Source organism: Fusarium solani (genome assembly GCF_023522795.1).
Source record: "Fusarium solani strain SB1 chromosome Unknown bctg00000011, whole genome shotgun sequence".
NCBI lineage: Eukaryota > Fungi > Ascomycota > Sordariomycetes > Hypocreales > Nectriaceae > Fusarium > Fusarium solani.
The window spans coordinates 1,218,821-1,244,248 of NW_027072149.1; the positions used below are offsets into that span (position 1 = coordinate 1,218,821).

Consider the following 25,428-nt stretch of genomic DNA (forward strand, 5'->3'; position numbering starts at 1 on the left):
CTTGACCCATGATCTCCGGGGTATCAACGTTTCAAGCCCGTCGACCGCCCTCATCCAATCCCTTGGTGCCATCGCCGTCTAGAAAGGGGATTCAAGACACTCAAGGGAGCTTCTGTGGCTCATGCAGTAAAAACAGTATCGGTCAATCGACTTCTCTATCGTTCTTCCAGTAGCAAGTTCACCCCCTAACGCCACTGCTAGCCAAACATGACGCCGCTACCGACCGAGACAAGTTATTCTGTGGCAACCTGGTTATCTTGATTCTCTCAGCCCGTTCGCATAGGCAGAGCTGTGATCTCAGAAATGTCATCCATATCAAGGTCCGCAGGCAACCGCGCCGTATAGACCCCGAGCTGTCCCCTATCCCCTTCCCAGAGCACTGGCTCCCCATAGAGCTGACCGGTCTCTTCCTTGGGAGGAAGGTCACTGCTCGACGTGTCACGGGACCAGCCGTCGACGAATGCCTCAAAACGCCACCCAAAGGGTGTAGCTTCAGCTACATCACCTGCCTCGCTGCCCTGCCAGTCAGACCAGAATTCAAGAGGATCTTCCCCGTAGGCTTCCTCTCCGTTGCGATGACGAAAGTGCCACTTCTCGGTGAGGAAGCCGTGGCCTTTGTTTCCAAGCACTTCCCAGTACCAAATGCGACCCTTTTCGTCACGACCCCAACCCCACCTAGAGCTTCTGAGTTGTCTCATGACGTGATCATCATCTTCGCGTGCGTAGAATGGCCGCATATCGACATCTTCATCATCCTCATCTGAGAATGCGTCGTCGTCAATGATCCTCTCAGGCAGTACTTCGCAAGTGTCGTTTCGATCAACTGCAAACCTGTGCAATGGTCCAGTTGAGGCGGTGCCTAGGTCTCTCCGGAGACCCAACTCCCAGTCCCACACTCGTTCGTTCTTCACAGCCCAGGGGTTGTGCTCATTTTCCCGCTCGCTCTCATAGCTCCGTCTCTCTGGTTGCAAGATCTCCTCATCCGTCCTGGGATCATACCAGACTCCATCGCGGTCAACCCACAAACCTGAGGCATGGTCGTGCACTCGGCATGGGCCTAGCTCATGTGTGAATCCATCCTCGTCTCTTCGCTCATCAGCCTCGTCGTCGAGATCCATTACTTCCAGAGGTTCATAGCCGCGTGTTCGCCATCCTCGCCGTCGCGTGTCAAATACCGCTGCGGTCGGCCACTCATCAAAACCCCAAACGGCATCATGCGTACACACCGGATCTTGGTCATCTGGCCCAAAGTCGGGTTCGAGCTGCTTTCCATTGGCTCTCTTGTTGACAAAGCCCAGGATGGTTCGTTCACTAGTTGGCCAAGGGTTGTCTTCCTCCATATCTTGACCGGGAACAATGATGAATCTTTCCAGCTGCAACGAGTTCAATTTGTGCAAACTCAGCAGCATCCTTCTAGTAACCTTTGAGGAAGTGATGCGAAGTTTGCGAAGGGTATTCGCATGGAGCCGAACAAATTTCACGAGTGCCGAGTTGTCATCATCAAGTAGTTCCTCTGGCCAAACGAAATCGGTCTCCTGTTCCCCAAGCATGATATCGTCGAGGCGCACTTCCGTCAGACGAGGCAGCTTTGGAATCATCTGCAACAACCTAGGAGACCTTTCGTCCTCCTGGTAGGCAGCTTCTCGACAAAGGTGAAGATAAGATACGTTGGTCGCACCCTCGAGGCAAGCTCTGAACCCTTTCATTTGCGACTCGGAGGGGGCGGCGCCAGAGATGCAAAAGTCGAGATATTCCAACTTGGAAAAGGCGAAGGGCACATCGCTCGGGAGAAATCTGAGAGCAGTCTCCTTGGTAGTGGTTTCATCAGCAAAGAGGAGCCGAGTCACCCTATTGCCGGGCTGTCTTGCCATATGGACAAGCGCTGGTACCAGAGCAGCGAGAAATCCCGTGTTGAACGTGCACCTCTCTTGGTCATGATGAATGAGGCGTTTGATTACTCTTGCGGTTATCGGGTAGCCGGAGGAAACTGCTTGTACTTGACGTTCGTCGTGCATGGGCTTCGAGACAAGGGTATGGAGGTTTGGCATTCTGTCAAGCGCGGTAATGAACTGAGGCAGGAAAGCGGCAAAGGCCTCTTGGAAGTCATCTGGCTCGCCCTTTGTTGTGACCCAAAAGAGATCTCGCATCTGAGCCACTATCCCAGCCAAGACTGGCAATTGGTCCGAAGAAAACGGTGAATACCCCCCGGAACGGTCCCAATATTGGGCCTCGAATCTTGTATGGTCTCCGTTCAATTCTTCCCAGACGACTGTACAAACATGGCGAACAAGGTGAGGGGAGTCGGCAATCTTGAAGAAGGCATCGCGATCAGCCTTGAGAGTGGATATCCGGATGCTATTGAATAGGATAGGAGTCGCTTTGTCGGCGAGCAGGCGAGACGCAAGTCTGACGGATTTGACATCTTGTTTGGGGAGGAAAGAGAGAAGTGGCTGTAAGACTTCAATCGGCAGGTTGGGGAGGTGCGCAAATTTCCAGCCCGAAGAATCGACTTCTTGAGCCATGATGTGCTCTCTGGTGTTGAGATGCGTGAGGATCTCCAGGCAGGTTGTGAGGCTAGGCAGAAGGGAGGGGTTTGAAGGTGGCTTGCACACGTGTGACCGTCACGTGACCCGCTCTGACAAGGCAGATTCCATGAGAAGAGGATTCAGGGCCGGCATTTTAGAGATTTAGTGGGAATTTTTGATAGGGCTTGATAAATTTGTGAGCATTGGAAGCCGAGAAATGCAGCATAGGGCGTGAATCATTGACACGAACAATGTTGAGGCATCCAAACGTGTGTCTTCATTATCCCACCATCCCTCCCCCAACCCAAGCTAGCAACTACTTAAAAACACTTGCAAACGATTATCTATCACTCTCCCTATATTTCATACTTGGTCGAAATTTCCTATCGCCACGAGGACCCTTCCTCTTGTATCTGGGCTGTTGAACCTCTCATAAGCCTGGTTGCAATGTTAGTGGGTTCACACAGCACGGAGATGGACGGGGGACTTGCCTTGAGAGCATCCTTGAAATGAAATGACGAGTCAATAAACACGCGCATTTTCCCTTCTTCCGCAAGCGAGCCCAACCGCTCTGCATTTGCGCCGGTTAGAGGAGCACTAAATGTGATGTATTTCCTGGGAATGCCGCCCAAGAACGAAGGCTGGTGAGTATTTCTGAGAGCTTGGAGAACGAAACCAAGCTGTCCTGTCTCTTCATTACCCTCACCAACGTTGACAACAATTCCATCTGGCTTGAGGTATCCAGGTGACTTTGTGAACAACTCCTGTGATCCAACTGTGTCCAAAATGGCATCAAACAGGCCCTTTCCATATGTTTCTGTCAGGAAACCCGGGACGGACTTGACTTGACGATAGTCGACAACCTGGTTTACCATCAGTTGCTCGTCTTGATTGCAATGTGTGACCAAAGAACCACTCACCTCGTCTGCGCCAACGCTCTTGACAATACCCGCTTTCGATCCCGAACACACAGCAACGACGTGTGCCCCGAGATGTTTCGCCAACTGGATAGCAGCAGTCCCAACAGCTCCACTACCTCCATTGATTAAGATGCGATCTCCTCTCTTGACCTGGGCTTTTTGAATCATCCCCATAGCGACTTGGCCAAGAACACTTAGACAAGCGGCCTCGGCAAATGTCATGTTGGTAGGCTTGATAGCGATGCATTCAGAGCCGATTAGGAGGTATTCTGCCAGCGTCCCGTGACCCAACACAGCGGTGGCATACTTGGATACTGTTCCAAAGACTGGCGTTCCAGGTCCAAGTCTAGGAGGGACATCAGGGCCGGCCAAGACGACACATCCGGAAAAGTCGAGTTCTGGGATCGCGTTTTTTCGAAGTGCGGACGGCACTACCATCATGAGGCTTTTGCCAGCAGATGACAGGGCGGCATGTGAGATTCGGACGAGAACTTGGGACCCTTTAGGTTTGGGAGGCATTGGCAATGAAGAATTCAATGACAAGATCTGTTCTGGAGCACCAGAAGTGCTAAAAGTCCAAGCTTGCATGGTAGTGGGAATGTTGTTGTCCATGGTGAAGTCGATTTGACTGTACCTATATTGACCACATGTTGGCAATTTATGGCTTGGCGCGATTTATATCTTGCAATTTTCTAGCTTATTACAGTCTGGAAATTGATTCCAAACTCGTTGCTTACGATCGATGTTGTGGTTTGACCCAGCCACAATGTCACTGCTCCGCCATGTTTAGCGCTTGGTGTTGAAGATGAAACTCCGCAGCGCATGGTGGCCGAGTGTCTCTGCCAGCATAGGTAGGTTTAATGGAATGAGTTTCCCATTAAACACGTCAATTGAATAATTATTTATCGCTTTTGTATGATAAGTGTTATCTCGCTAAAACGTAAGCTGAACAGAGCTGTGGGATGATCAAGAGAGGATCTGCCAGGGCATCGTTCGTCATGGCGTAATCTCCGCCCGAGTTTAAAAGTCCGCAACCACGGTCTCATACCACAAAGTAGATCGGAGTTTCAATCGCATGGGTGCCCGTGGTGATTACCAACCAGATTCGACTTTAATGATTACTGATTTAATTTCCCTATGTTCGGTAGCATCGTGGATATGCTAACGTGGATGGCTGCTTATCTCCGCATCGTCATCAAACTTGGGCATTTTCGTATCTATGCCGGCTTACAAGGGCAGGCTATAGAGCTTTATCGACGATGATTTCATATCGAAACCTCTTTGACACAGGTTACATTGTCGTTGGCGACGAAGAGACAGCAAGGGATAGACGCGGTTGGTGTTGAAAATGATTGGATTTCTCTTCTCAGCGAAGGAGAGTGTCAAGCACAGGACCAAAGAATGCAAGAAGCAACTCAGTAAACTTGTTGCTATCCATTATTCTCGTTGAATTACCTGCTTGTGCAAGCAAAGAGATGGCCAGTCAGCCAAGTTTACCTGATGGTCATGTAGTGCTGAATGGCCTGCTGTTGAGAAAGGCTGTTGCAGGCAATGAGGACCTAACCTATATCAGCTTAAGACTGATGGTTTGCTGTATGATGCGCGATGATGGAAAAGGCCAACATGAAGACTCGGTGCCAAGGCGTTACTTTGCGCATTTGATTCTTTTCTAAAACGTATATTTGGCCATTTCGACTCATCCTGCGTCAATTCCTCATCTCGCAGTTCAACATCAAGTGTGAATCGAAATGACTCATGGACGCCATGTCCCGTTTGGGTTGATCTGCTTTGCATAACTTGGCGTTGGCTCGCGATATGATTAGCCCTTGGGGATTATGCATTCATAATTACTCTCAGCCACAGAAATGTAACCTCAACTCGAGATATTCAACTACCCCTTCTTTTCAACAAAATCAACTTTTTCTATAAGATATGGAATCTCCTCATCGCCATGGAACACACAAGAAGATCATCGCATTATCCATCAGAGGCCTCAGTCGTAGCTTGGAAGCATATTCTGCTCTGAGGCTCGACAATGACACGCTCGCAAACCCCTTCGGGGGGCGACAAAACAATTGGTGACACTAAAAGCATGGAACAAACGAACGAGAAAAATATCATCTCCAGCGACTCTTCTTCTACAAGATCTACCTCCAACACCAACATAAATGGAGCCACTCCCAAAGACGACGATGAATCTTCGACGAGCGAAAAGGACGACACGACTACAGAGGAGTACCCTACGGGTTTCAGGCTCTTCTTTATTCTTCTTGCTCTCGGCCTCAGCATTTTTCTAGCCTCTCTTGACATGGTACATTACTCCACCTCCCAGTAACCAACCTTAGCTAACCTCCATAGACAATCGTCGCAACCGCCATCCCTAATATCACGGACGAATTCCGCGGCCTCGACAAAGTCTCCTGGTACAGCACCGCCTTTTTTATGACCAACGGTGGCTTCCAATCCTCTTGGGGAAAAGCCTACAAGTACTTCAACCTCAAGTTCACGTTCCTCGCGTCCGTCTTCGTCTTTGAGCTCGGTAGCCTGATCTGTGCCGTCGCCCGCGACTCGACTACGTTTATCATCGGACGAGCTATAAACGGCCTCGGGGCCGCTGGCATTGGTACCGGTGCTTATACCATCATTGCTTTTGTCGCTGAGCCTCAAAAACGTGCTAGCTATACGGGTATTATTGGTGCCTCTTATGGTATCGCCTCTGTTATCGGACCATTGGTTGGCGGCGTCTTTTCCGACAAGGTATCATGGCGCTGGTGCTTTTGGATCAATCTCCCGGTCGGAGGTCTTGGTGCCGCCATCATCGTCCTGTTCTTCCAAGCCCCCAGCAGTGCGCGCCCTGTCGCTGCGAGCTGGCCAGAGAGGCTATTGCAGATGGACCTTGTTGGTGCCTGCATTCTTGTCGGCGCGACGCTTTGCTATCTCTTGGCCCTTCAGTACGGTGGACAGAGTCTCCCCTGGGACGATAAGACTGTCATTGGTCTACTTGTCGGCTTTGTCACCATCGGAGCTGCCTTTGTGGGATGGGAATGGCGTCTGGACGAGAGAGCCATGATTGTCCCTCGTCTGTTCAAGAAGAGAGCTATCGGCATGAGCACCATGTTCATCTTCTTCTTCGGTGGCCCATACTATCTGACCATCTACTACCTACCAATCTACTTCCAGAGCGTGGGTGGTTCGACTGCTATTATGTCGGGAGTCAAGAACTTACCTCTTATTCTCGCAGTCACAATCTCTATGATTGTCTCTGGCATCTTCATAAGTGCCACGGGCCATGGCGTTCCGGTCATAATCTTTGGCTCGACTCTGGCTGTCATTGGCGCCGGGCTCTTGTATACTCTCGACGTTGATTCAAGCATGGGCGAGTGGATCGGATATCAGATTCTCGGGGGCATTGGTTGGGGTGTCGCCCTTCAGGTCCCCATCATCGTTTCCCAGGCCAGTGTGGCCGCCCAGGATATATCATCAGTCACAGCAATGATCTTACGCAAGTCACCACATCAAAGAAAGAAGGTCTAGGCTAACTTTATTCAGTGTTCCAATGCCTTGGCGGCACCATGTTCAATTCTGCCGCACAGGCTGCGTTTGTGAACAGCATGATCAGGACCCTCCCTAGCGATGTCCCTGGTATCGGTGTTCAAACCGTCGTCCAAACTGGAGCAACCGAGATTCGCGACGTCTTTTCTTCCTCTGAAGTCGTTGGCATAGTTGCTTCGTACATGACGGGCCTCAAGCTCACATTTGCTATTGCTATTGCAGGTGCTGGTCTGGGTGTTGTCGCTAGTATTTGCAATGACCACCAAAGGTTGGGTAAAGAGGCCGTGAAGGATACAGGGGCTGTGGCTTAACAGGTACCACAGTCATCGAGTACTCACACAACTTAATGTCTAGATAGACCAGCGTGCTGCTTTAATGTCAAACCTTTTCCTTGGAATCTGTCTCTTCTTTGAGAACCTTGGTAGGTACCCGGACTTGGTGATGCAGGAGTACGCACAAATCTGTCGTAGAAGTGGAATAAAGCGAAAATTATGGACCAAGAATGTGATATTTACGCCCTTGAACAAGGGTGAACTACAAAGTATGCTGTAAATAAGACTATCTAGTGCGAGAAGTACTTAGAGTTAGGCACTGGAGCTCCCTCCAGCTTAAAGTATCCCGGCTGCAACACCTGGAAGACCTGCTGAGGATCATACTTCTTCGAGATACTCTTGAGCTTGGCCTTATTCTCTGCACCGTAGTTGGTGACGACATCCTGGAACTGGCTCGCGTAGTTCATGTAGAGATAATCGTTGTCCACACCTCGAGCCTTGGACTCCTCCTTGGTCTTTCTCATAATATCCGACATCCATTTGTAGATGGCCTCATCGTCGGACTTGTTCAGCCACATGGCGCAGAGCTGAACAATGAGAACGGGTCCATCCTTAACATCAAGACCGAGTGCGTTCCCTCCGTTGGTCTGCATCTTCTTGAGTTGAGGAGTGGTGATGCCCTGAACAACGATGTTGGGGAAAATTCCAGGAATCTTCTCGACCTCAGGAAGCTTGTCGAAGAAGAGATCCTTGAAGAAGTCGACGATGCCGCTGTCAACCTTGGTAGAGATGACATAGTACATCTCCCGCAGACCGATAGGCGCACCCTCCATGTTCTCCTTAGCCCACGCACCAAGATCCTTGTTCCCAGTAGTATCAGAAACAGGCGTAATTGCATCAATCTCATCCCAAATCTCTGCGTCACCACCATCAGGCTCAGCGTAGTAAAGAGTAGGAAGACCAAGCTTTGTGCCGTTCAAAGCTCCCCAGACCGCCCAGAATCCAGCCTTGGGATCCTTGGGAGAGTTGTTGACGAGGCCCACGACGGCCTTGGTGAGTTCAGGGAACTTGTCCTCGGTGAAGGCTCGATTGCCTCCCCACATCTGACCACCGGGAAGGGGAACGGTCTTGAGGTTGAACTTGACGACGAGACCAAAGTTGTTGCCGCCCCCGCGGAGGGCCCAGTAGAGGTCTTTGTGCTTCTTGGCACTGGCTTTGACAATGGCACCATTGGCAAGGACAACCTAGATGATCGGTTAGAATCAGTATTAATGTGAGCAAGCAGGGCCTCTTACCTCGTAACTGTCAACGTTATCGCAAGCCCAGCCGTGTAGGTTGGAGAAGTAGGAGATACCACCTGCAAGAGATTAGTCAAGGTCCGACATAGAGACGCGAAGAGCCATACCTCCTGTCGTGAGCCCTCCAACACCGATGTTGGACAGCCGTCCTCCGATAACAGTAACGTCCGACTCGGAAAGCTTCTCAAACACGGGACCCCAGGTGTTTCCAGGCTCGATAGAAGCAATCTTCTTGTCCTTGGAGAGGCTGATACCCTTCAGGTTGGTGAATGAAATGGTGATGCCGCCCTCAGCCGAGGACGCGCCAGCCATGGCTGCGTGGCCACCACTCTTGGCCGCAAAGGGACATTGTGTCAGGCGGGACAGCAGAACAACGACGGATACATCTTTTGCTTTTGATGGTTTGAAGATGCATTGGGGATCGACATCGCCTTGGTTTGCGGACCAGTATGAGCTTGTGAAAGCCTCATACGCGACTTCACCTTTTGTCTCTACAGCCGCATCACCATAGAGGAATTTGAGTGATTTGCACTATTGAAGTTAGATAAGACGGGCATCGTGGTACTTTTAATACTTACAGCAGCAGCACACCCAGCGGTCGATCGCTTTGAGTCCTCTGCCAAGGCAGGGATCTCATTCACATCGACGCCAAGATCAAGAAGTGCATCAGCAACATCAAAGTTCTTAGGCTCCAGAACAGGGTCAGTGGCAGCCCAAGCCGTTGACACCACGGCACCGAAAGCCAACAAAGAACTAGCGGAAGGAGGAATCATGTTGGCTGAATGGCAGTTGAGGGCCTAGAACAAACACCCAAGAATAGGGCATCCATGGCTTTTGTACCATCCTCTCTCAGAAACAATCCAGGTAGCAAGCCGGGACCTGGTTAATCTCACAGCGTAGCAATGCCCCAGAAGGCTTGCAGGAGACAGAAAAGCCACTCAGATTTGTGGCCCAAGCGCTTTCCCAATGCCTCTCTTAAGATCGCCAAGGACATGCGGGAATTGTCCCAGGGACGAAACGTAATTGCTTTGCCTGGGTGAGTTGGGGGCCAATTGCCATGGAACCTAGATACTCCGTAGGAAAGTTGCGCATCCCTTGGCCAGCCCTACGGTAATCTGTCCGAGTACGGATACGGGGTAAAGCTGATGACGGGTCTTCGCCATTTGAGCTCCGAAAGCCCTGCAGAACTTGAAGCACCGGCTTGGCTTGGCGGGTCGACCGTTGAGCCCGCCACACCGCTAGCTTCGCTCCGCATCGACGATAACTGGCTCGATGAAGAAAATGAATTGTTACACAGGGATAGGCTTACCTGCTGGTGTCACTTAAAAATGTGAGCTTCTTGATTCAGCTGGACTGGCATTATCGTCGCCATCATGAGGTAGGACAGGGCGCTGAATACCTGATCTCAGTGCCGCAATGGAATGCAGATCCGCCAAATCTCGCCTTTCGCCAGCAGGGATCACCAAGCTGGCTGCTGACTGCATCTCTAGCAATTAAGCGGCGATTCGGAGACTAGGCAAGATTCTGCACACGGCCCTACCGGAATAACCTTGATCTAGACCCCTGCAGTAAATCCTGCGCTTTGCCTGACATAGAAGGAGTACGAAGCAAAGTGTCAGCAGCCTGGACGATAGGTTGGCGATGCGAGCCGCATTTCGGACTCCGACTTTTGTCAAAACTGCCGCTTTGGCCCGTATGACTGGTCCGAAGATCCTGAGAGATGTGAGGAGAATCGTATGTTGCCGGAAATGGCTACGTGGAAGCGAATAGAAAGCCTCGCCCTGCAAACTCATCTCTCCAACAGGTAGCATTGTGACTTTCCAAAACCACTTCTCCTTGTCATCCATGTCTTATAGGCTGGCCATTTAATAGCACAGCTACACAAGCGGTCTTCAGTAGTAGAGCTTCCCTGTTGATTGCCATAGAGGCTGGATGTCTCACGTGCCATAGAGTTGCGACAAGGCCTTGGTATGTGCAAAAAACAACGAGATCACAAGTCAAGATCCCATGAAGCCTCTTGGGGTAGTCCATGTAGAAGAAGTTAAATACATTTACTTATACAACACCCCTCAAGGATCAGTCCCTCTGTCCATCGTGTGATACCCGTGATAGGCGTGACCGTTGCCCATGTACTCATACACAAACCAGCGACAACATGTCCCCGTTCCCAAACAACATGATCGAACTCAAAGACCAACTACCAAGCCTGTCCCACAATCATTCATCATCCGAGCCAACCTCTGTTTCCCATTCACTGTCTGAGCCATGTTCCGAGCAAATCTTTGGTACCGGATCAACAGATACCTTGACTCCAGAGCCCTCGAAGCTCTCCTCCAACAAGTCCAGTACAGAAGCCGCCCTTTTCCGCACTGCAGGCCTGGCTGTCTCGTTGTCGGGGCCGTACTGTAAAATGACGTGGACAGTCTCAAGGGCTGGGAAATTCCCATCTACTGCTGCAGTTCCCAACCAGAGGATATCGTTCAGCACCGTGCGAAGATCGGAATCCATTCCGATGGTGAGGTGTTTGACAGCGGGAGGAAGCATATGATGGATGCAGTACCAATCAATATCTTCAGGGGTGTCCAAATCATAAAAATCAACGTGCTCGCAGAAACAGGTCTCGTCCAACCGGAGCGTGTGAAGGCTGTGAAAATGTTCGAGCTTGGATCTGTCAACCATCAGGTATGGGTACGTAGGGTTGCTATCTCCATAGTCTGTCATGTCGTCGGTGCTGATTTCGATGGCTTCCAGGGTTTCGCATCGGGGGCTGAGCGCCTTGAGGAGGTAGGCTGGGGGTATATGATCAATTCCATCATCCTTGATGCACGAAAGGTACCGAAAGTGCTTCAGGTTCTCGGCCATTTCGATCACCTTCGCAAATGTCCGGTATTCACGGCCATTCCAGTTCTGTTCGGGGCCATCCCAGTCGTACTCGATCTTGGAGTTGATAAGCTCCAACGTGGTGAGATTGCGCAGTGCTGGCACAAAGTTGTTGATGTAGAAAGGGCGTGGAATATGACGATTCCCGGTCCACGACGTTCCCACGAGAACGAGTTTGCGCAATGCCGGTGCTGCGCTGAGAATCACCCGAACAGCAGGGTTGCGGATACTGAAGGAATCTGCTGCATAGCTGCAGAGAGTAAGGTGCTGTAACCTTTTCAGCTTGGCAGCATCCTCAAGGGATCCCAAGCGTTTCGCAAAATGGTGCAGCTCTGTCGCCTCGCCGCCCCCGTTGCAGTCGGTAATGGTCAACAACATGGTCTCAACGTTGGGGCACAAGGCCATCGTGACTTCGTCATAGACTTGAGAAATGGCGAGAGAGAGCTCGAAACGACTTTCGAGGGCAAATTTGACGTCCCCGTCATCGTGAATACCCAGGTTGAGACCGCGGGAGACCTGTATGGCGTGCACTACCTGAGATGATTCCCACCGCCCAACGTGGCCCAACTGCAATGTCTTGACAGACTCTGCGAGCTCCCGGTCGCGGGAGATACTGGAGAACCATTCGAAAAAGGGTACAGTGCCGCCGACATCATGATATAGAATGGGCCGGGCAATAGAGCGCAAGCGACTCGATGTTCGTGACAAGGCGTGGAGAGCGAGGGGCGATCGGGTTCTGATTCCGGATGGGTTCGATAGGTCCGTTGCGGGTTTCTCGAGACTGCAGTGATCGCAGAGAAGCTTGCATATCTCCAACAAGACCTCTGCAGGGAGCTTTTCGAGCGCCGCTGGCGAGGCGTCCTTCTCGGCGGAGGCCATGTCAAGAGCCGTGGCTGCTGTGTGTCGTGAGAGTGCGGAGATGAGATGCAGAAGTAGCCTGACAAGAAAGAGAGAAGAAAAGAGAGGTTTGTTCCGGTGAATGTTTGCGTGTTTGTTTTTTTTCGGTGGGCAGCTGCATCACGGCAACAAAGCGCTGGCACTGTCAACGGCCGAACCGACCACTGATTGACGTAATTCACCACAATTCGACTAAGTTCATCCTGTATCTCATTGTCACTAGACATTAAAACAGAATCATGTATTAAAACGTGGTATCGCGCAGAACGTTTGCTTTGCTGTCCCTGATCAACTCCTGCAGCCACAAAGGAAATCCAGTGAGGCCGGCTAGTAAAACGCCGTAGGCAGGGAGCACGACCCGTCCGCTCTTACATTCCATCACGTGATCGACAACAACTTTGGCAACCTTGTCTGGCTCATCAAGGGGGTCATGGAAAGTTGGGTGCGCGGTGAGGTTTTGGATGAGAGGTGTGCGGACCCAGTAGGGGTAAATGATGCTGAAATGCCGTGAGCGGAGACGCGGGGAAGGAATAGCGTCATGCTTACCTCGTAAGAACGTTCCTAGTGTTGTATCTATGCTTCAAATCTTGCGCCAGACCCTCATGAAATGCTGTCAATCCGGCTTTCGTGCAACTGTAGTCGACATTGCTAGCAATCGTGATGAAACTCGCGATGCTGGCCATGGTGACAACATGACCGTGCTGCTGCTTGATCATTGACGGTAGGAACTCCTGTGAAAGCCAAAAATGCGCAAGAATGTTGACATCGAACATGTGTTTGACCTGATCTTTGCTGCAGCTGAGGATATCCTTGCCGAGTACAACTCCCGCATTGTTGATGAGGACAGTCGGCTCGCCAACATCCCGACGGATCTTTTCTGCCGCCTCGTGTATCGCATCTGGTGAAGTAACATCCACTTCGTAAAAGCGTGCGTCGGCTGGTAGAGCATGCTTTGGTGGTTGGATGTCAAACGATACAACTTGGACGTTCCTTCGAGCAAACTGATTGACCATGTGAGATCCCATTCCACCGCTGCCTCCCGTGATTAGAACTATCTCTTTCTTCCAGTCCCATAGATGGGCGCCTGTTCGTGTATTAAGGACGAGTCTGTTGAGAAGGCTATTAAGGCCGTAGCATGTGCCAATGATTGCTAGAGGTCCGAGGATACGTCTGAGTACTGTATTTTGCGGGATGGAAGCCATGATAACGTCAGCGATCCCGCGTCCTTGCCGCAAGAGCGTCTGTAGAAGGCGACACAGCCCCCGAGACATGTTGTGTATGGTTGATTCCTGCATCTTGGCATTTGACTTGAAGCGGAAAGCAGGGCTAAATCGAGGTAATGAAAGCACAGCCGACGAAAACAAGAAGTGAGAGACGGGAGGGCCGTCAATGTATTTATCCGCCCCTTGTCGCACAACCTTCTGTCCACCAACACCTTGCCCCCACCTACCAAGGTCCCTTTCCAAGCACATCCCTTGAGCTGAGGTGTGGATGACCCTGGCGTGTCTAGCCTGTTCAAGGCACGACAGCCAGCCACAACGCCAAGCGAACCAATAAGCCCAACTGCCACCCCGTTGCCGATATCTTGAATCACATTGGTGTCAGATATTGGTTCTCGACTTCTCAATAGCCTACCTCGCGTAGAATTTTCTGATAAGCACTTGAACCAACACGTTGCAAATCACATACCAAGACGGCAAAGAGAGCGGCTTCCCCGAGACATTGCGCGGGATGGGTGAGACAGGAATTTGTGATATCCACTTGCTATGTGACACGGCATATCCGAAGGAAGCCGGTCCGACTGGGGGAGTGTTTTCTCTTGTACAAATGAGGAAACTGCGTGAAGCTCTCACACAGAAGTAGGAGGTTGTGTCTTGGCACTGCTGGTATCTCCACGATAATTGCAGCCCGCGTACAACACGGGGTGTTGGGCCTCCACATTGCCGCCTTGCCGTGTCGCCTATCCCGCATACTTGGCAAAAGGATCAGCCGTAGAATCCGTGTTGCGTACATATTCCGAGCCGATCGCCGTATCGTCCGCCACAGTCTGTCCGTACTGTTTGGCAATAAAGGCGAAGATCATGTCGATGCCGGCCGAAATGCCGGATGATGTCCAGATGTTGCCGTCCACAACCCATCTTGCTTCCTTTACCCACTTGACGTTTGGTCCTTGAGACACGACCTATTGATAGGTTAGTGAAGAGGCCCTACGAAAGAGTATGGGCACTTACCCAAGAGAACGATCTCTTGTTTGACGTTGCCTCCCTGCCATCGAGGACGCCCGACTGTGCGGCGATAGCACTTCCCGTGCAAACCGTCAGAAGGTATCGCAACTTCGGATACCTCTCCTTGATAAACTGTCTCACTCTGGTGATGTTCTCTGGGTCTCTCGTTCCCATGCCGCCAGGCACCAACAGGACCTCAATATCCTCCGGCGCGGTGTCATAAGTGTGCGTTGGAACTACACTCTGTCCGATTCGCCCAGGAGTCGAATCAACTAGCGTCGTGACGGGCTCGAGTGAAGTGTGAAGTATGGAGAGTGAGAGTGGCTGGTTCCTCGACATGTAGTTCAAGGCATCTATAGGGCCAAAGACGTCGAGGGCTTGGAAGCCCCGGAAGAGAGCGACGGCATATTTTGTTGGAGGAGACATGATGACGTTGCTTGAGTCTGCGAATAGTCACAAGTATGAGAACAGTTCTCAGCTTCTTATACTCGTCCTGTTTTTGGAGGGCGTGAGGCTTGAGCACGTTTTATCTTGACGTGAGGGGTAGATCGGGCTAGACTCTTGGTAAGGATATCTTTGCTCATTGGATGTTGGTTGGGCACATGTCAATATTTGTCAGCAAATTCCGGTGGTGATCGGAACTAAAGTTGCGTGGGGTGTATTGCGAAATACGATTGATAAGATGCTTGAGTAATGAAGCTATTCCCAGCTGGATTGACGTGGTGGCTTAACATCTGAGACGCAGTCATTAGTGGGATGTGACGACTACCCACGCGCCCGTCCTAAATGGGCAACCTTTGCGTTTAGAAGTCAAGACCATTGTGTTGGTCCAAAAGTAGAAGTGCTCAATTCACGGGCCCAACATCATGCCAGACATTGAGCAGCCCACTTTTCTAGGCAGCAGATCCCCTTGTCCGTCTCATTCACGCTCCCTTTTGAAGGCGTGAAACAAGACTTGAATTATACATCAGCACGCCGCTCAAACAATTGTTCAAACTCTGCACTGGCTGCTACAATGGACGACGCCGCCATCAATCGCATCATCAGACAGCTGAACCCCGGCGATCGTGCTGCTGGCAGACAGAGAGCACTCGATTCTGCACGTCTTCCCGGAGTGTGTTCATGGTTTCTTGACCTCTCAGAGATACGAGGTTGGCTGAATGGAACGGGTCCCCGGCTCCTCTGGCTCGTTGGTCCAAGTAAGAGTGCAGGATTGATGGTTATGGCTGATAGTACTGACATGTGACAGCCGCAACTGGCAAGACGTTCCTGAGGTGTGTCATCGGAGGCGGGTGTCTAATATGAGCATTGCATCGCTAACCTTTACTCAGTTCAAAAGTTGTCAACCACATTCAGTCAAATGAGAAGTTCCGAGCAAACAATTCTGCAGTTGCTGTCGTCTACGCCGAGAAAAGCTACGAACACCGCAATATCGCCGATTGGAACCTCCGACTGTCATCCGTTGCCAGGCAGCTCGCATCTCAACTGCCAACCTCCTCCCCTACTCTAAAAAGGGCCCTGGCCAAGTTCTCTGACACTGATGACGACGAACTTCATTCGATCCTGAGGACACTGGCCTCCGAGTTTGGAACCGTCTTCGTTGTCTTGGATGGAATTGGCAAGGCAACCACCAAAAGTTTGAAGGCACTAATGCGTGTCCTTGGTGGAGGCCACGAAGAGAGGGCTTCGTTCCAGGTGTTGATAACCAGTCGTGATCCACCTCCCGATGCTTTCATGGCTCAGTTCGAGATCTCTATCGTGGAGGCTGGGGCTGATAGTGTTGACCTGAAAGATTATGTGACCTCTGAATTGCGAGATGCCTTCCAAGAGCTCTCTCCCCTGGAGCTCTCCAAGATAAACGCATTACTTGAGGCCGAGAGTTCTCTCACCTGTGACGGAGTGTAAGTATCCCTGCCACTTCTCACTGCATATGCTCATGGTTCTCTTAGCTTCCCGCCTCTGCCTCTGCCTCACCTGTGTGCCAGACCCTCAGAGGCGATTGAGAGTCTTTCTACAATGATCGCGTCAGCTCACGGGCAGTCGACTTCTGATACTATGCAGCAAGTTTGCCGCAGAATAATGGCACAAATCAAATCAAGCAAATGGGGAGACATGATCTGCTGTGTCCTCTACCACCTGGTCAAAATCAGCGAGTTCGGGTATGAGTTCACGATACCAATGGCAATAGACGCCCTGAACGCTTGGAAGATATTCCATCAAGACGGATCTTCATACACCGCCTTGGAAATCATTGAGATTTGCGCTGGGCTTTATTACTTTAGCGATGACAACCAAACTATTCGCATTCGGTCTCCTATTCTAGAGCATTATCTTCGGCATGAAGAGTTTGGCAGAGAATACGAAGAGCCTTGCACGGCAGCACAGATGCGTTATCTATGCAAGCCTGAATTCTTCAACGGAGCTTGTGCATCCTCGAATGAGCTCCGAGATCGCTTGACAAACAACAGATATCTCTGGTACGCCGCAAGGATGTTGGCTCCCAATCTCCATCAGCACATCCCCAAATCCTTCATATCCGAATTTATGGTACTTTCATCCAACCAGGGGTCAATCGATTCGTATCTACAAGCAGCCAACGCTTGGCCATACCAGGACAAAGTCATCTACGACGAACTGGAAGAGAGTTTTGAATACTGGAATTGCTTCACACGCGGCTTTCGACCTCTCCACCTCGCCGTGCAACTATCAGACTCGGCACCGCTGATCCACATCTTGGCAGAACGAGGGGGGAGCTTGAAGGGCGTAACAATGATGGCCAAACTGCACTGCACATCGCTGCACAAAGCCAGGGAGAGTGCAATACCCTCCGTGCTCTTCTCGCCTGTGGCAGCGACGTGTCTGCCGTGGATGAGAATGGCGAAACACCACTGTCTCTGGCGATTGTGTGGGGGAGCGTCGAGTCTGTTAAGTTGTTATTTGAGTATGGTGCGGATATCAGCACCGTTGATGAAGAAGCTCTCGAAATGTGTACACAAGAAGAGCCAGAGATTGCCAAGTATTTGTCTGAGCGTGGTGTTGAGATGCCGGCCAACGATGACAACGATGACAGCTCAACAGTCTCTGAATAGATGGAACTGTTCATAGACGGTTATCACTGCATTCTAGACTTTGAGATACTAAGTTGAATAACTGAATTCCATTTCTATTTTAACCAAGTCCAATCTTATCCGCTCCTCAGGCGGGATATCGTAAAGCGATGATGACGGCGAGCAAAGTTGCAGCTCACGCAGTCGAGAGGTTGCCCAGTTCTCAACCCCCTACTTCCTCGCCCTCTTTTGCATTCCCCCTCACTGGGATCCAGATTTATTAGGCTTCCACACATCCCCCAATCCGTCGATGGCAGCTTGGACGTTGTACAAGCACAGTGGAATGTCCCTGGTGTCGCAACGCGAATTGTCCTCGATTCCCCAAACTGCCTGGCGTAGTCGTTCCAAGCCCCTTCCAGACGTTTTGACTGTAATTTGCAGGTGGTTAATCACCCTGTGAGTACTTGTTACCAACTGAAGCATCCCCTCAAGTACCTTTGCCCGTTCCGTGGAGTCTTTGTCCTCGCGATCAAGACTCGTCTCTTCATCACGCAAGAGTTCTGCAATGGTTCGCAGGTGCGCGCCGACCGTGTCCAAACTGTCCAGAAGACATGGCCTTTGCTCCTTGAGATGTTGAAGACGCCCGCCAATCCTGCGACCTTCTTGGCTTAACAGCCCGCGTAGTTGTCTGAATTTTCCCATGAGGTCGCCCACATCCTTCCCTGAAGCCGTGGTTTTTAGGACATGATTGTTCAAATTCTGAACTTCGTCGACTGCCACCTGAGCTACGTTGTCCCACGCGACAAACTTGCTGATCACTTCGTCGGTATCGAAAGAAAAGGCCTGCATTTCGTGTTCAAGACTTTGGCGATTGTGCATGTCTGAATGCTTAATGGCGGCCCTCATGTGCGTCATGGTCGTTTCGCAAGATTTGAGAAGTTTTGGGATGTCTCCATGCTCAGTGCTAATGCCATAGGCCTTCTGCCAGTTGCTATGAGACGTGGCAATATCGCTGACGGCACTGGCTGTGGGCCATCTCGGAGGCGTTTTCATGGAGTCATGAGTGACAAAACAAGCAAAGGCTGCGCATGCACAAAGAGCAAGAACCAGCGCGATGATAGACCAGAAGTCGTCGTCTTGCTGTTTTCGTTTCTCCGTCGTTTGGCAGCCAATCTGGGGCGCTTGGTGGGACTGAGAACTCTGGCGGGCCGAGACCGGCGTGTTTTCAAATCCATGGCTGCTAGAGGCCGTCGTCTTGGTGTTGGAAACTAAAGCTGCGAAATTGGGCACAGTGTCCTTTCTGCCGTGAAGCGTCATCTTGATTGGTGAAGAGGTAGAAGAAAGAAGCAAGTTGCGCGGTATGAGAGAAGCGGTTGAGGTAGAAATTGGATTGGAAACTGAACATCCATGGGGCCTCTCAGCTTATTTATGTTCAATGATTTCCGGTCGAATGTTTTTGGCGTCAGTTTACATTGAACGTGCAGATGCAATGAGAAAAAGCCAGGCGTGGTGAAGGTTTGTAGGCAAGAGTAAAGACTAAAGACCCAGCGGGTGAGCCAGGCGAAGCCAGCAGAGGCACAGTTACACCTTAATTCATGACTTTAATGTGATATACCGTAGGCTTGGCTTCACTGCGATACCAATCTTGCATTGACAGCTGACGTTTGCGGCTGTAGCCTAAAGTCACTTGAACAATCCCAGTGGCCTCAACAAACCTTGTTTTCGAGTTCCTCTCGACCATGGCAAGTGATGAAACGTGTCCCCATGCCTCTGTGTTCAAACACCATTTACCCAAAGTCACAACACATGGTGTCTCCAGTCACGATGCAAACCGACACAGTGGTGATTGTCACGTCGGTGAACAACGGCGTGATAGTGAGCCCTAAGACTGGGCCATGAGAGCTTGGTAGTATCTGCTGCCTATTCCGGTTGTTAATAAGCTTACAATAATGCGTAAGGTTTTCACTTGCCTTCTCTGCAATAGCATATACAGTTGCCATTGTATGCACAGCAGGAAGCAAAGGCATAACGCTGGCATCAACTACTCAGAGGCCTTCTCCTTGTGATTGTTACAGTAATACTGTGAGTTCGTGGCTTATCTATCAACAAATTCACTGCAGAGGCCCTGGCACCAAATCCGGGATGTCCTCTTAATGTCATGGCGTAGAAAGTGGAGTAGCTGAATGGGAAGGGCACATCTAGCCAGATAGGCTATACTTAAACTGTCTTGGACTTTTGTTTAGACCTCTAGGGATTGTTCCTAAGCTATAACGGATTGACTGGCTGGAGAATACGTAACGCCTTGCCGAGGAACACTTAAACATTAGCCATTAGAGCACGTTTATCCCCAGGTGAAACCCCTCGAATCTTAGAGCCTAACCTAGCACGGCCATCCGCGGGCGCCGCAGATGCGGGGTTGAATGTTGAGAATACTGGGGTTTCACTGTGACGCAAGCTAAAGCTGGATTACCCCCCTGTCGGTTGTATGAATTGGCGAATTAGAATGGCCGACGGACGCCTGGGTTGATTTCAACTTCCGATTAATAAAATCTTAGCGCGTTCCACTCTTGTCCCGCGGACACCGAGCGTATGGCAGCCTCATATATCTGCTGATATGTCTTGATTCTCTGACACTAAAGAGATGTAATAGGTGGCTCTTTGACACTTTACGACACTTATACTTGGGAAGAATGGCATCACAGACACACTTGATCACCGGCGGCAGCGGCTTTATCGCCATCCATCTCGTCCATCAGCTCCTGGAAGCCGGATATGCGGTGCGTACTACTGTACGCAGCTTGAACAATGTCCCAAAAGCCCAACCGCTGCGAGGGTTGCAAGAGAAATATCCCAAAAAACTAGAGCTCTTCGAAGCAGATCTACTAAAGCCAGGCTCGTTTGAGACTGCCATGCAAGGTTGCTCGGTAGTTCATCATGTTGCTTCCCCATTTCTGATGGCCGAGAAGATCAAGGATGGACAGAAAGAGATGGTCGAGCCCGCTCTACAGGGAACCCGAAATGTGTTGAACAGCGTGAACAGCACGGAAAGCGTCAAAAGGGTTGTCTTGACATCGACTAGTAAGAAGCCAAGTTTTGCAAGCCTAATGTTGTTTCAGTTTACTGACAGACCTCAGTTGGCGCAATTTTTGGGGATTATATCGACGTAAGAAGCATGAAGGATAACATTCTACATGAGAGCTACTTCAATGAATCAAGCTCTGCTACTCATAACCCATACCACTATTCTAAAGTCCTTGCCGAGAAGGAAGCGTGGAAAATCCAAAAGGCTCAATCACGCTGGGATATGGTTGTCATCTGCCCGGGACTAGTTCTGGGGCCGTCACTGACAACTGGGTCCGATTCTGGGAGTCTCTTCTTGCTAGATGAACTGTTTAGCGGACAGCTTTGGTTTGGCGTGCCCGATTTGAACTTCTGCACCGTTGACGTGAGGGAGGTCGTCACAGCGCATATCAGAGCGGCAGAGAACGCATCTGCGAGTGGGAGATATATTATCACTGACAATCAGATGGCAAGATTTATCGACATCTCCAAGCACGTCCGATCGCATGCCGAGCGTCCATGGACCCTTCCCCGTCACTTGCTACCAACTCCACTGGTGCGAATCGTAGGGCCTCTATTCGGCTTGACACCCAAATGGATGCGCGCCAATCTTGGAATACGGTTCTCCGTTGATAATGAACGGGGTGTCAAGGAGCTTGGAATATCATACCGCCCACTGACCGAGACATTGGACGATCACTATAAGTCATGGGTCGCTCAGAAAGGAAAGCAAGCGGCTAAGTTGAAGGAGAGTCAGAAGTAAATATTATTTACTATTTAATAATCAGATCCTCTTATGCTCTTACTTTTACTTCGTGTCTGAATCTTTTCTATCCTAAATAGTTAAGCACAACCTTGTTCCCACCCAAGTACCACTCCCCAGCAACCTAAAAGCCTTCTTCCTCGCTATCAGGTTTCTGCATCTGTCATGGTGGCATTGCCTTTTAAACCTCATCTGCTCCCATCCGTCTGGCAAGAATGATCCGCTCAATTCCATCCTCAGTCTGCAAGAATGTCTTGCGGCCTTTGATAAACCAAAAGGCAGTAGCAACAACAAGCATTATACCAAAAATGGCAATTGCATAATTCATGTCGCCAGTCGAGGGATTCGGTGTCCCCGGGAAGAAGAAAAACACGATAGTGATTGAGCAGTAAATAACCGCGATGGTGTTGACCAGCAGTCCGTATTTGCCCAAATGAAAGGGACCGGGCGTCATTGTATCGCGTCCCACAATCAGAAGGGACATGATGGGCATGATATAAGAAACCGTGAGGGCGATGGTGCTAACTGACAGGATGGCTTCAAGGACCGTATTTGCGAAGAGGTACAGCAGCCCAATGGCAGTAATAATAGCACACTGGAGCCATAGAGCGCGAGCAGGAACCTTCCAGTAGGTATCGATGTGTCCAAAATATGTCGACCAGGGGAGACCAGCATCGCGGGCAAAGCCCCAGGTTAAGCGGGAGCCTGTCGTGAGCACGCTGATGCCTTGGCCCAGTCCATTGAAAATAAAAAGGCCAATCAGGATGGCGGAGCCCTTAAGACCAACGGCGTCTTGGACGAGCTGAATGAATGGGAGGCCGGTTGGGGTGTTGATGACGGCGTCAATGTCCTGAATACAAAAGAGACAAATGATCATAAAGATCAAGCCAGAAACAGCGCTGCAGACAACGCTGAGATAGATTGCCTTTGGGGCATTTCGACGAGGGTCTGGAATCTCCTCCACCATATGAATCACGGCATCGTATGCTGTGAGGCCGTAGGCGGCCTGGACGAGTCCAGTAAACCATGTGACGCCGTCGGACCAGCCAGTTTCGTTGATCCAAGTTGCAAACACGAAGTGAGATCTGAGATGGCTTGGTTACACTCTCGATTTGCCAAAGCCCTCAGGTGCAGCCGTTAATCCGTCACCTGCTTGGCTTGGCACATTCCTCGACGAGAGCACTCAACTTGCCATCACCGTGGCACCAGGCTCACAGGGCGAGCTCCTCATTACATATGCAGGCTATCCCGAGGCAATTAGTCTCACGGGTACAAACCATGGCGAGTCTCGGGATATGCTTGCGGCGGTCAATGATGACACGCTCACAATTCAACGATTGGAGGACAATCGAACGTTGAGAGCCTCTCGGCTTTCCCGAACCGAAGAACCTGAGACCTCCACAATTCAGGGCGTTTATCGATGTACAGAGATCGACTCGTGCTTTCACTGTCACACCCAAGGTGGCCTGCTCTTCGGCTCATTCGATGGATTCCTGGGCCAGGGGCCAGCCCAGATGATGAGGCATCTCGGGGATCATGTCTGGGCTTTGGCATGTCCGCGTGGCTTAGACGCCCCGGCGCCAGGGGATTGGACCGTGTGCTTCCACCAGAAATGTGATGGGACCGTAGGCAGTGTCACAATTGGGTGTTGGCTGGCTCGGAAATTCGAGTTTGCGAAGAGTACCTGAATGCTTGCTGTATCTTGCTGCGAGCTAGCTTAGACTATCCAGCTCAGGAAGAAAAGCAAATCCAAGTCCATGTCAGTTATCACCATGTAAAGTTTCCTTCAAGTCACCGTAAGTGTCATCTGGTCTCTCGCGCTTCAGCAGGACGCACAACCTCTGTGACAGGTAGGATGCATACATCCGTGACCGCCACGTGTGACATGGCTATGGCGAGTCAGGGGCTATCTCTAACTCGGAAATAGTTGCCGGCAACCCGGTGAGCTACCAAGTCCTGCAAATGGCTCAGTGACGCCAGTCTGTACTAACTGTAAATGGCCATTGCCGCTCATTTTCATGATCGCCGCCCAGACCGTATCTCTCAGAGATTGATCGGGGTGGCTTAACCAAGGTCGGTAAGGTGAGAATGAAGCCGCACTCTTGTTCACCTGCTTTGCCGGGTAGGCTCTGATTGAGAACTGGTCGAGGGATCGGTACTGTTGTTGCAAGCCGGCTTCGGCATCTGGGAACCGGGCCGGTCATGAATTCCAGGCCCTGGCAGTTGTTATAAATCCACGCTTGATGCTATGTATTGCAGTCAGCCTGTTGATCTGTTCCAAGGAAAACAAGCAAATCATGGGTGTAGACGACATTGTGATCATCGGGTGAGTGTAAGAAGTCCTTGTCAATCGCCACAACTGACGGCGCGTCGCGCTGGTATCATCGGTCTCGACACGGCTTTGGTGCTGAGTGAGCAGGGATATGGCAAGCACATTTCGGTCGTGGCCGAGCACCTCCCTGGCGATACCTCTGTTACATACACATCCCCTTGGTAGGTTTCTTGCTTCTTCGATCAAGTAGACACATGGCACTGACACATGACTAGGGCTGGTTGCAACTTTTCCGCCATCTCAGGCGCCGATTTCAATGCTCTCAAGTGGGACCATGCCGGCTATCTTTACTTGAGTAAGTTGGCGGACAATCCAACTGAGACATTCGTGCATCGCACGCCATCTACAGAGCTTTGGGATGAAGCTGTGCCGCATGACAAGATCAAGGCCATGTCGGAATACCTCGAGGACGTGTGTTACCCTACAGCCGATACCTATGCTGTCCTGACTTTTCTGACTTCCGATTTAGTTCAAAATTGTTCCTAAAGAGGATCTTCCCGCCGGAGTGCAAGCTGGTGTCTCATTTACGACTCTTACGATTAATGCCCCTCGACATCTACAGTACCTTGTTGAGAGGCTCAAGTCGCAGTATGGCGTGCGCTTTCTTCGTCAAAGGCTACCCTCTATCCACGCTAGCTTTAGCAGCTTAAACACGAGCATTGTCTTCAATTGCATTGGCAATGCGGCTTTGTCACTTCCCGGGGTTCAAGATACGAAATGCTACCCAACAAGAGGGCAGGTCTTGCTGACGAGAGCACCCTGGGTACAGTCAAATATCATGAGGCATGGAAAGAACTATGAGACCTACGTGATTCCTCGACCTGAGTCGAATGGAAATGTTATCCTAGGCGGTTATATGCAGAAGGGTTGCAGGTAGGTCAGCTACCAGAGTGTCGTCCTGGGAGTATGCTGATTTATTCTTTAGTGATGGCTCAAGATACTCGTATGAAACGGATTCCATCTTGGAACGAACAAAGGAACTGAGTCAAGAGCTTGGACAAAGGAATCCTGAACTGTTGGCTGTTTTTGCTGGTTTGAGGCCGTCGCGCGAAGGTGGTGCACGGGTGGAGCGAGAGCATCTGTCCATCGCGGGAAAAGATCGAATTGTTGTTCATAATTACGGTGCTGGCGGGACTGGGTTTCAGGCAGGCTATGGCATGGCCTTGGATGCTGCTGAATGTGTCAAGGATGCTTTGCAAATGGTTGGCAAAGGGGGAACATATCCTCGGTTGTAATTAGACGACGAATTCTTTTCCAGTAATTCAACCACAACCTGTTTTGCAACGCTAATCTCCTACATTCTTAATACTATAATTAGCATGAATTATAAATCTATGTCTCATCCACTAGGCCTTTCTAACAACCTTCTGCTTCAGGAAACTAAATCGTAAGGATAATATATTAGGTAGTAATTTCTCAGGTAAACAGCCCGGCCGGTCAGATCTGATTGTTGAGACCTGTGTGATGATAGGCTAAACTTGGCAGCGTGGAGTCTACAGGGAGATACGTAATCTAGTCAAAATGCAATTTTAAGTCAAGGCAAAGGCGGGAGTCTTGGATGGAATTGCGGTGAACCGTGTAGCTGGCTTGACTCGTTTCTGCGGGTCGGAACTTTGGACATCATATCTTCCGCTGACAACATTGTAGGCCCCATCTA

The 25,428-nt window shown here is 50.6% G+C and overlaps 12 protein-coding genes across 12 annotated transcripts; 5 read left to right on the top strand and 7 right to left on the bottom strand.

The window, feature by feature from the left end:
- Positions 1 to 266: 266 nt before the first annotated feature.
- On the bottom strand, positions 267 to 2,522 carry MRS44_015455 (uncharacterized protein; the record flags this gene model as incomplete). Its single annotated transcript, XM_046276828.2, has 1 exon — positions 267 to 2,522. One exon carries the CDS (start codon positions 2,520 to 2,522, stop codon positions 267 to 269), a length of 2,256 nt encoding a protein of 751 aa, XP_046130410.2.
- A 386-nt stretch (positions 2,523 to 2,908) lies between these two features.
- MRS44_015456 (uncharacterized protein) lies at positions 2,909 to 4,057 on the bottom strand (the record flags this gene model as incomplete). The annotated part of the gene is made up of 1 exon (XM_065619220.1): positions 2,909 to 4,057. The coding sequence occupies one exon, from the start codon at positions 4,055 to 4,057 to the stop codon at positions 2,909 to 2,911; it is 1,149 nt and encodes a 382-aa protein (XP_065475292.1).
- Positions 4,058 to 5,480: 1,423 nt separating this feature from the next.
- MRS44_015457 (uncharacterized protein) lies at positions 5,481 to 6,979 on the top strand (the record flags this gene model as incomplete). Its single annotated transcript, XM_046284197.2, has 2 exons — positions 5,481 to 5,756; positions 5,804 to 6,979. 2 exons carry the CDS (start codon positions 5,481 to 5,483, stop codon positions 6,977 to 6,979), a joined length of 1,452 nt encoding a protein of 483 aa, XP_046130408.2.
- A 38-nt stretch (positions 6,980 to 7,017) lies between these two features.
- On the top strand, positions 7,018 to 7,308 carry MRS44_015458 (uncharacterized protein; the record flags this gene model as incomplete). The annotated part of the gene is made up of 1 exon (XM_065619221.1): positions 7,018 to 7,308. The coding sequence occupies one exon, from the start codon at positions 7,018 to 7,020 to the stop codon at positions 7,306 to 7,308; it is 291 nt and encodes a 96-aa protein (XP_065475293.1).
- Positions 7,309 to 7,559: 251 nt separating this feature from the next.
- On the bottom strand, positions 7,560 to 9,340 carry MRS44_015459 (uncharacterized protein; the record flags this gene model as incomplete). Its single annotated transcript, XM_046284196.2, has 4 exons — positions 7,560 to 8,513; positions 8,565 to 8,626; positions 8,675 to 9,098; positions 9,146 to 9,340. The coding sequence occupies 4 exons, from the start codon at positions 9,338 to 9,340 to the stop codon at positions 7,560 to 7,562; spliced, it is 1,635 nt and encodes a 544-aa protein (XP_046130407.2).
- A 1,444-nt stretch (positions 9,341 to 10,784) lies between these two features.
- On the bottom strand, positions 10,785 to 13,546 carry MRS44_015460 (uncharacterized protein; the record flags this gene model as incomplete). Its single annotated transcript, XM_046278743.2, has 3 exons — positions 10,785 to 12,340; positions 12,717 to 12,841; positions 12,891 to 13,546. 3 exons carry the CDS (start codon positions 13,544 to 13,546, stop codon positions 10,785 to 10,787), a joined length of 2,337 nt encoding a protein of 778 aa, XP_046130405.2.
- Positions 13,547 to 14,304: 758 nt separating this feature from the next.
- Positions 14,305 to 14,995, bottom strand: MRS44_015461 (uncharacterized protein; the record flags this gene model as incomplete). Its single annotated transcript, XM_046271142.2, has 2 exons — positions 14,305 to 14,526; positions 14,576 to 14,995. The coding sequence occupies 2 exons, from the start codon at positions 14,993 to 14,995 to the stop codon at positions 14,305 to 14,307; spliced, it is 642 nt and encodes a 213-aa protein (XP_046130404.2).
- Positions 14,996 to 15,584: 589 nt separating this feature from the next.
- On the top strand, positions 15,585 to 17,658 carry MRS44_015462 (uncharacterized protein; the record flags this gene model as incomplete). Its single annotated transcript, XM_065619222.1, has 5 exons — positions 15,585 to 15,768; positions 15,819 to 15,843; positions 15,901 to 16,470; positions 16,519 to 17,332; positions 17,380 to 17,658. 5 exons carry the CDS (start codon positions 15,585 to 15,587, stop codon positions 17,656 to 17,658), a joined length of 1,872 nt encoding a protein of 623 aa, XP_065475294.1.
- A 219-nt stretch (positions 17,659 to 17,877) lies between these two features.
- On the bottom strand, positions 17,878 to 18,933 carry MRS44_015463 (uncharacterized protein; the record flags this gene model as incomplete). The annotated part of the gene is made up of 1 exon (XM_046272892.2): positions 17,878 to 18,933. One exon carries the CDS (start codon positions 18,931 to 18,933, stop codon positions 17,878 to 17,880), a length of 1,056 nt encoding a protein of 351 aa, XP_046130402.2.
- Positions 18,934 to 20,306: 1,373 nt separating this feature from the next.
- MRS44_015464 (uncharacterized protein) lies at positions 20,307 to 21,439 on the top strand (the record flags this gene model as incomplete). Its single annotated transcript, XM_046282164.2, has 2 exons — positions 20,307 to 20,694; positions 20,751 to 21,439. 2 exons carry the CDS (start codon positions 20,307 to 20,309, stop codon positions 21,437 to 21,439), a joined length of 1,077 nt encoding a protein of 358 aa, XP_046130401.1.
- Positions 21,440 to 21,620: 181 nt separating this feature from the next.
- On the bottom strand, positions 21,621 to 22,719 carry MRS44_015465 (uncharacterized protein; the record flags this gene model as incomplete). The annotated part of the gene is made up of 2 exons (XM_065619223.1): positions 21,621 to 22,445; positions 22,717 to 22,719. The coding sequence occupies 2 exons, from the start codon at positions 22,717 to 22,719 to the stop codon at positions 21,621 to 21,623; spliced, it is 828 nt and encodes a 275-aa protein (XP_065475295.1).
- Positions 22,720 to 23,736: 1,017 nt separating this feature from the next.
- On the top strand, positions 23,737 to 25,006 carry MRS44_015466 (uncharacterized protein; the record flags this gene model as incomplete). Its single annotated transcript, XM_065619224.1, has 5 exons — positions 23,737 to 23,765; positions 23,987 to 24,066; positions 24,121 to 24,182; positions 24,241 to 24,644; positions 24,697 to 25,006. The coding sequence occupies 5 exons, from the start codon at positions 23,737 to 23,739 to the stop codon at positions 25,004 to 25,006; spliced, it is 885 nt and encodes a 294-aa protein (XP_065475296.1).
- Between the last annotated feature and the right edge of the window lie 422 nt (positions 25,007 to 25,428).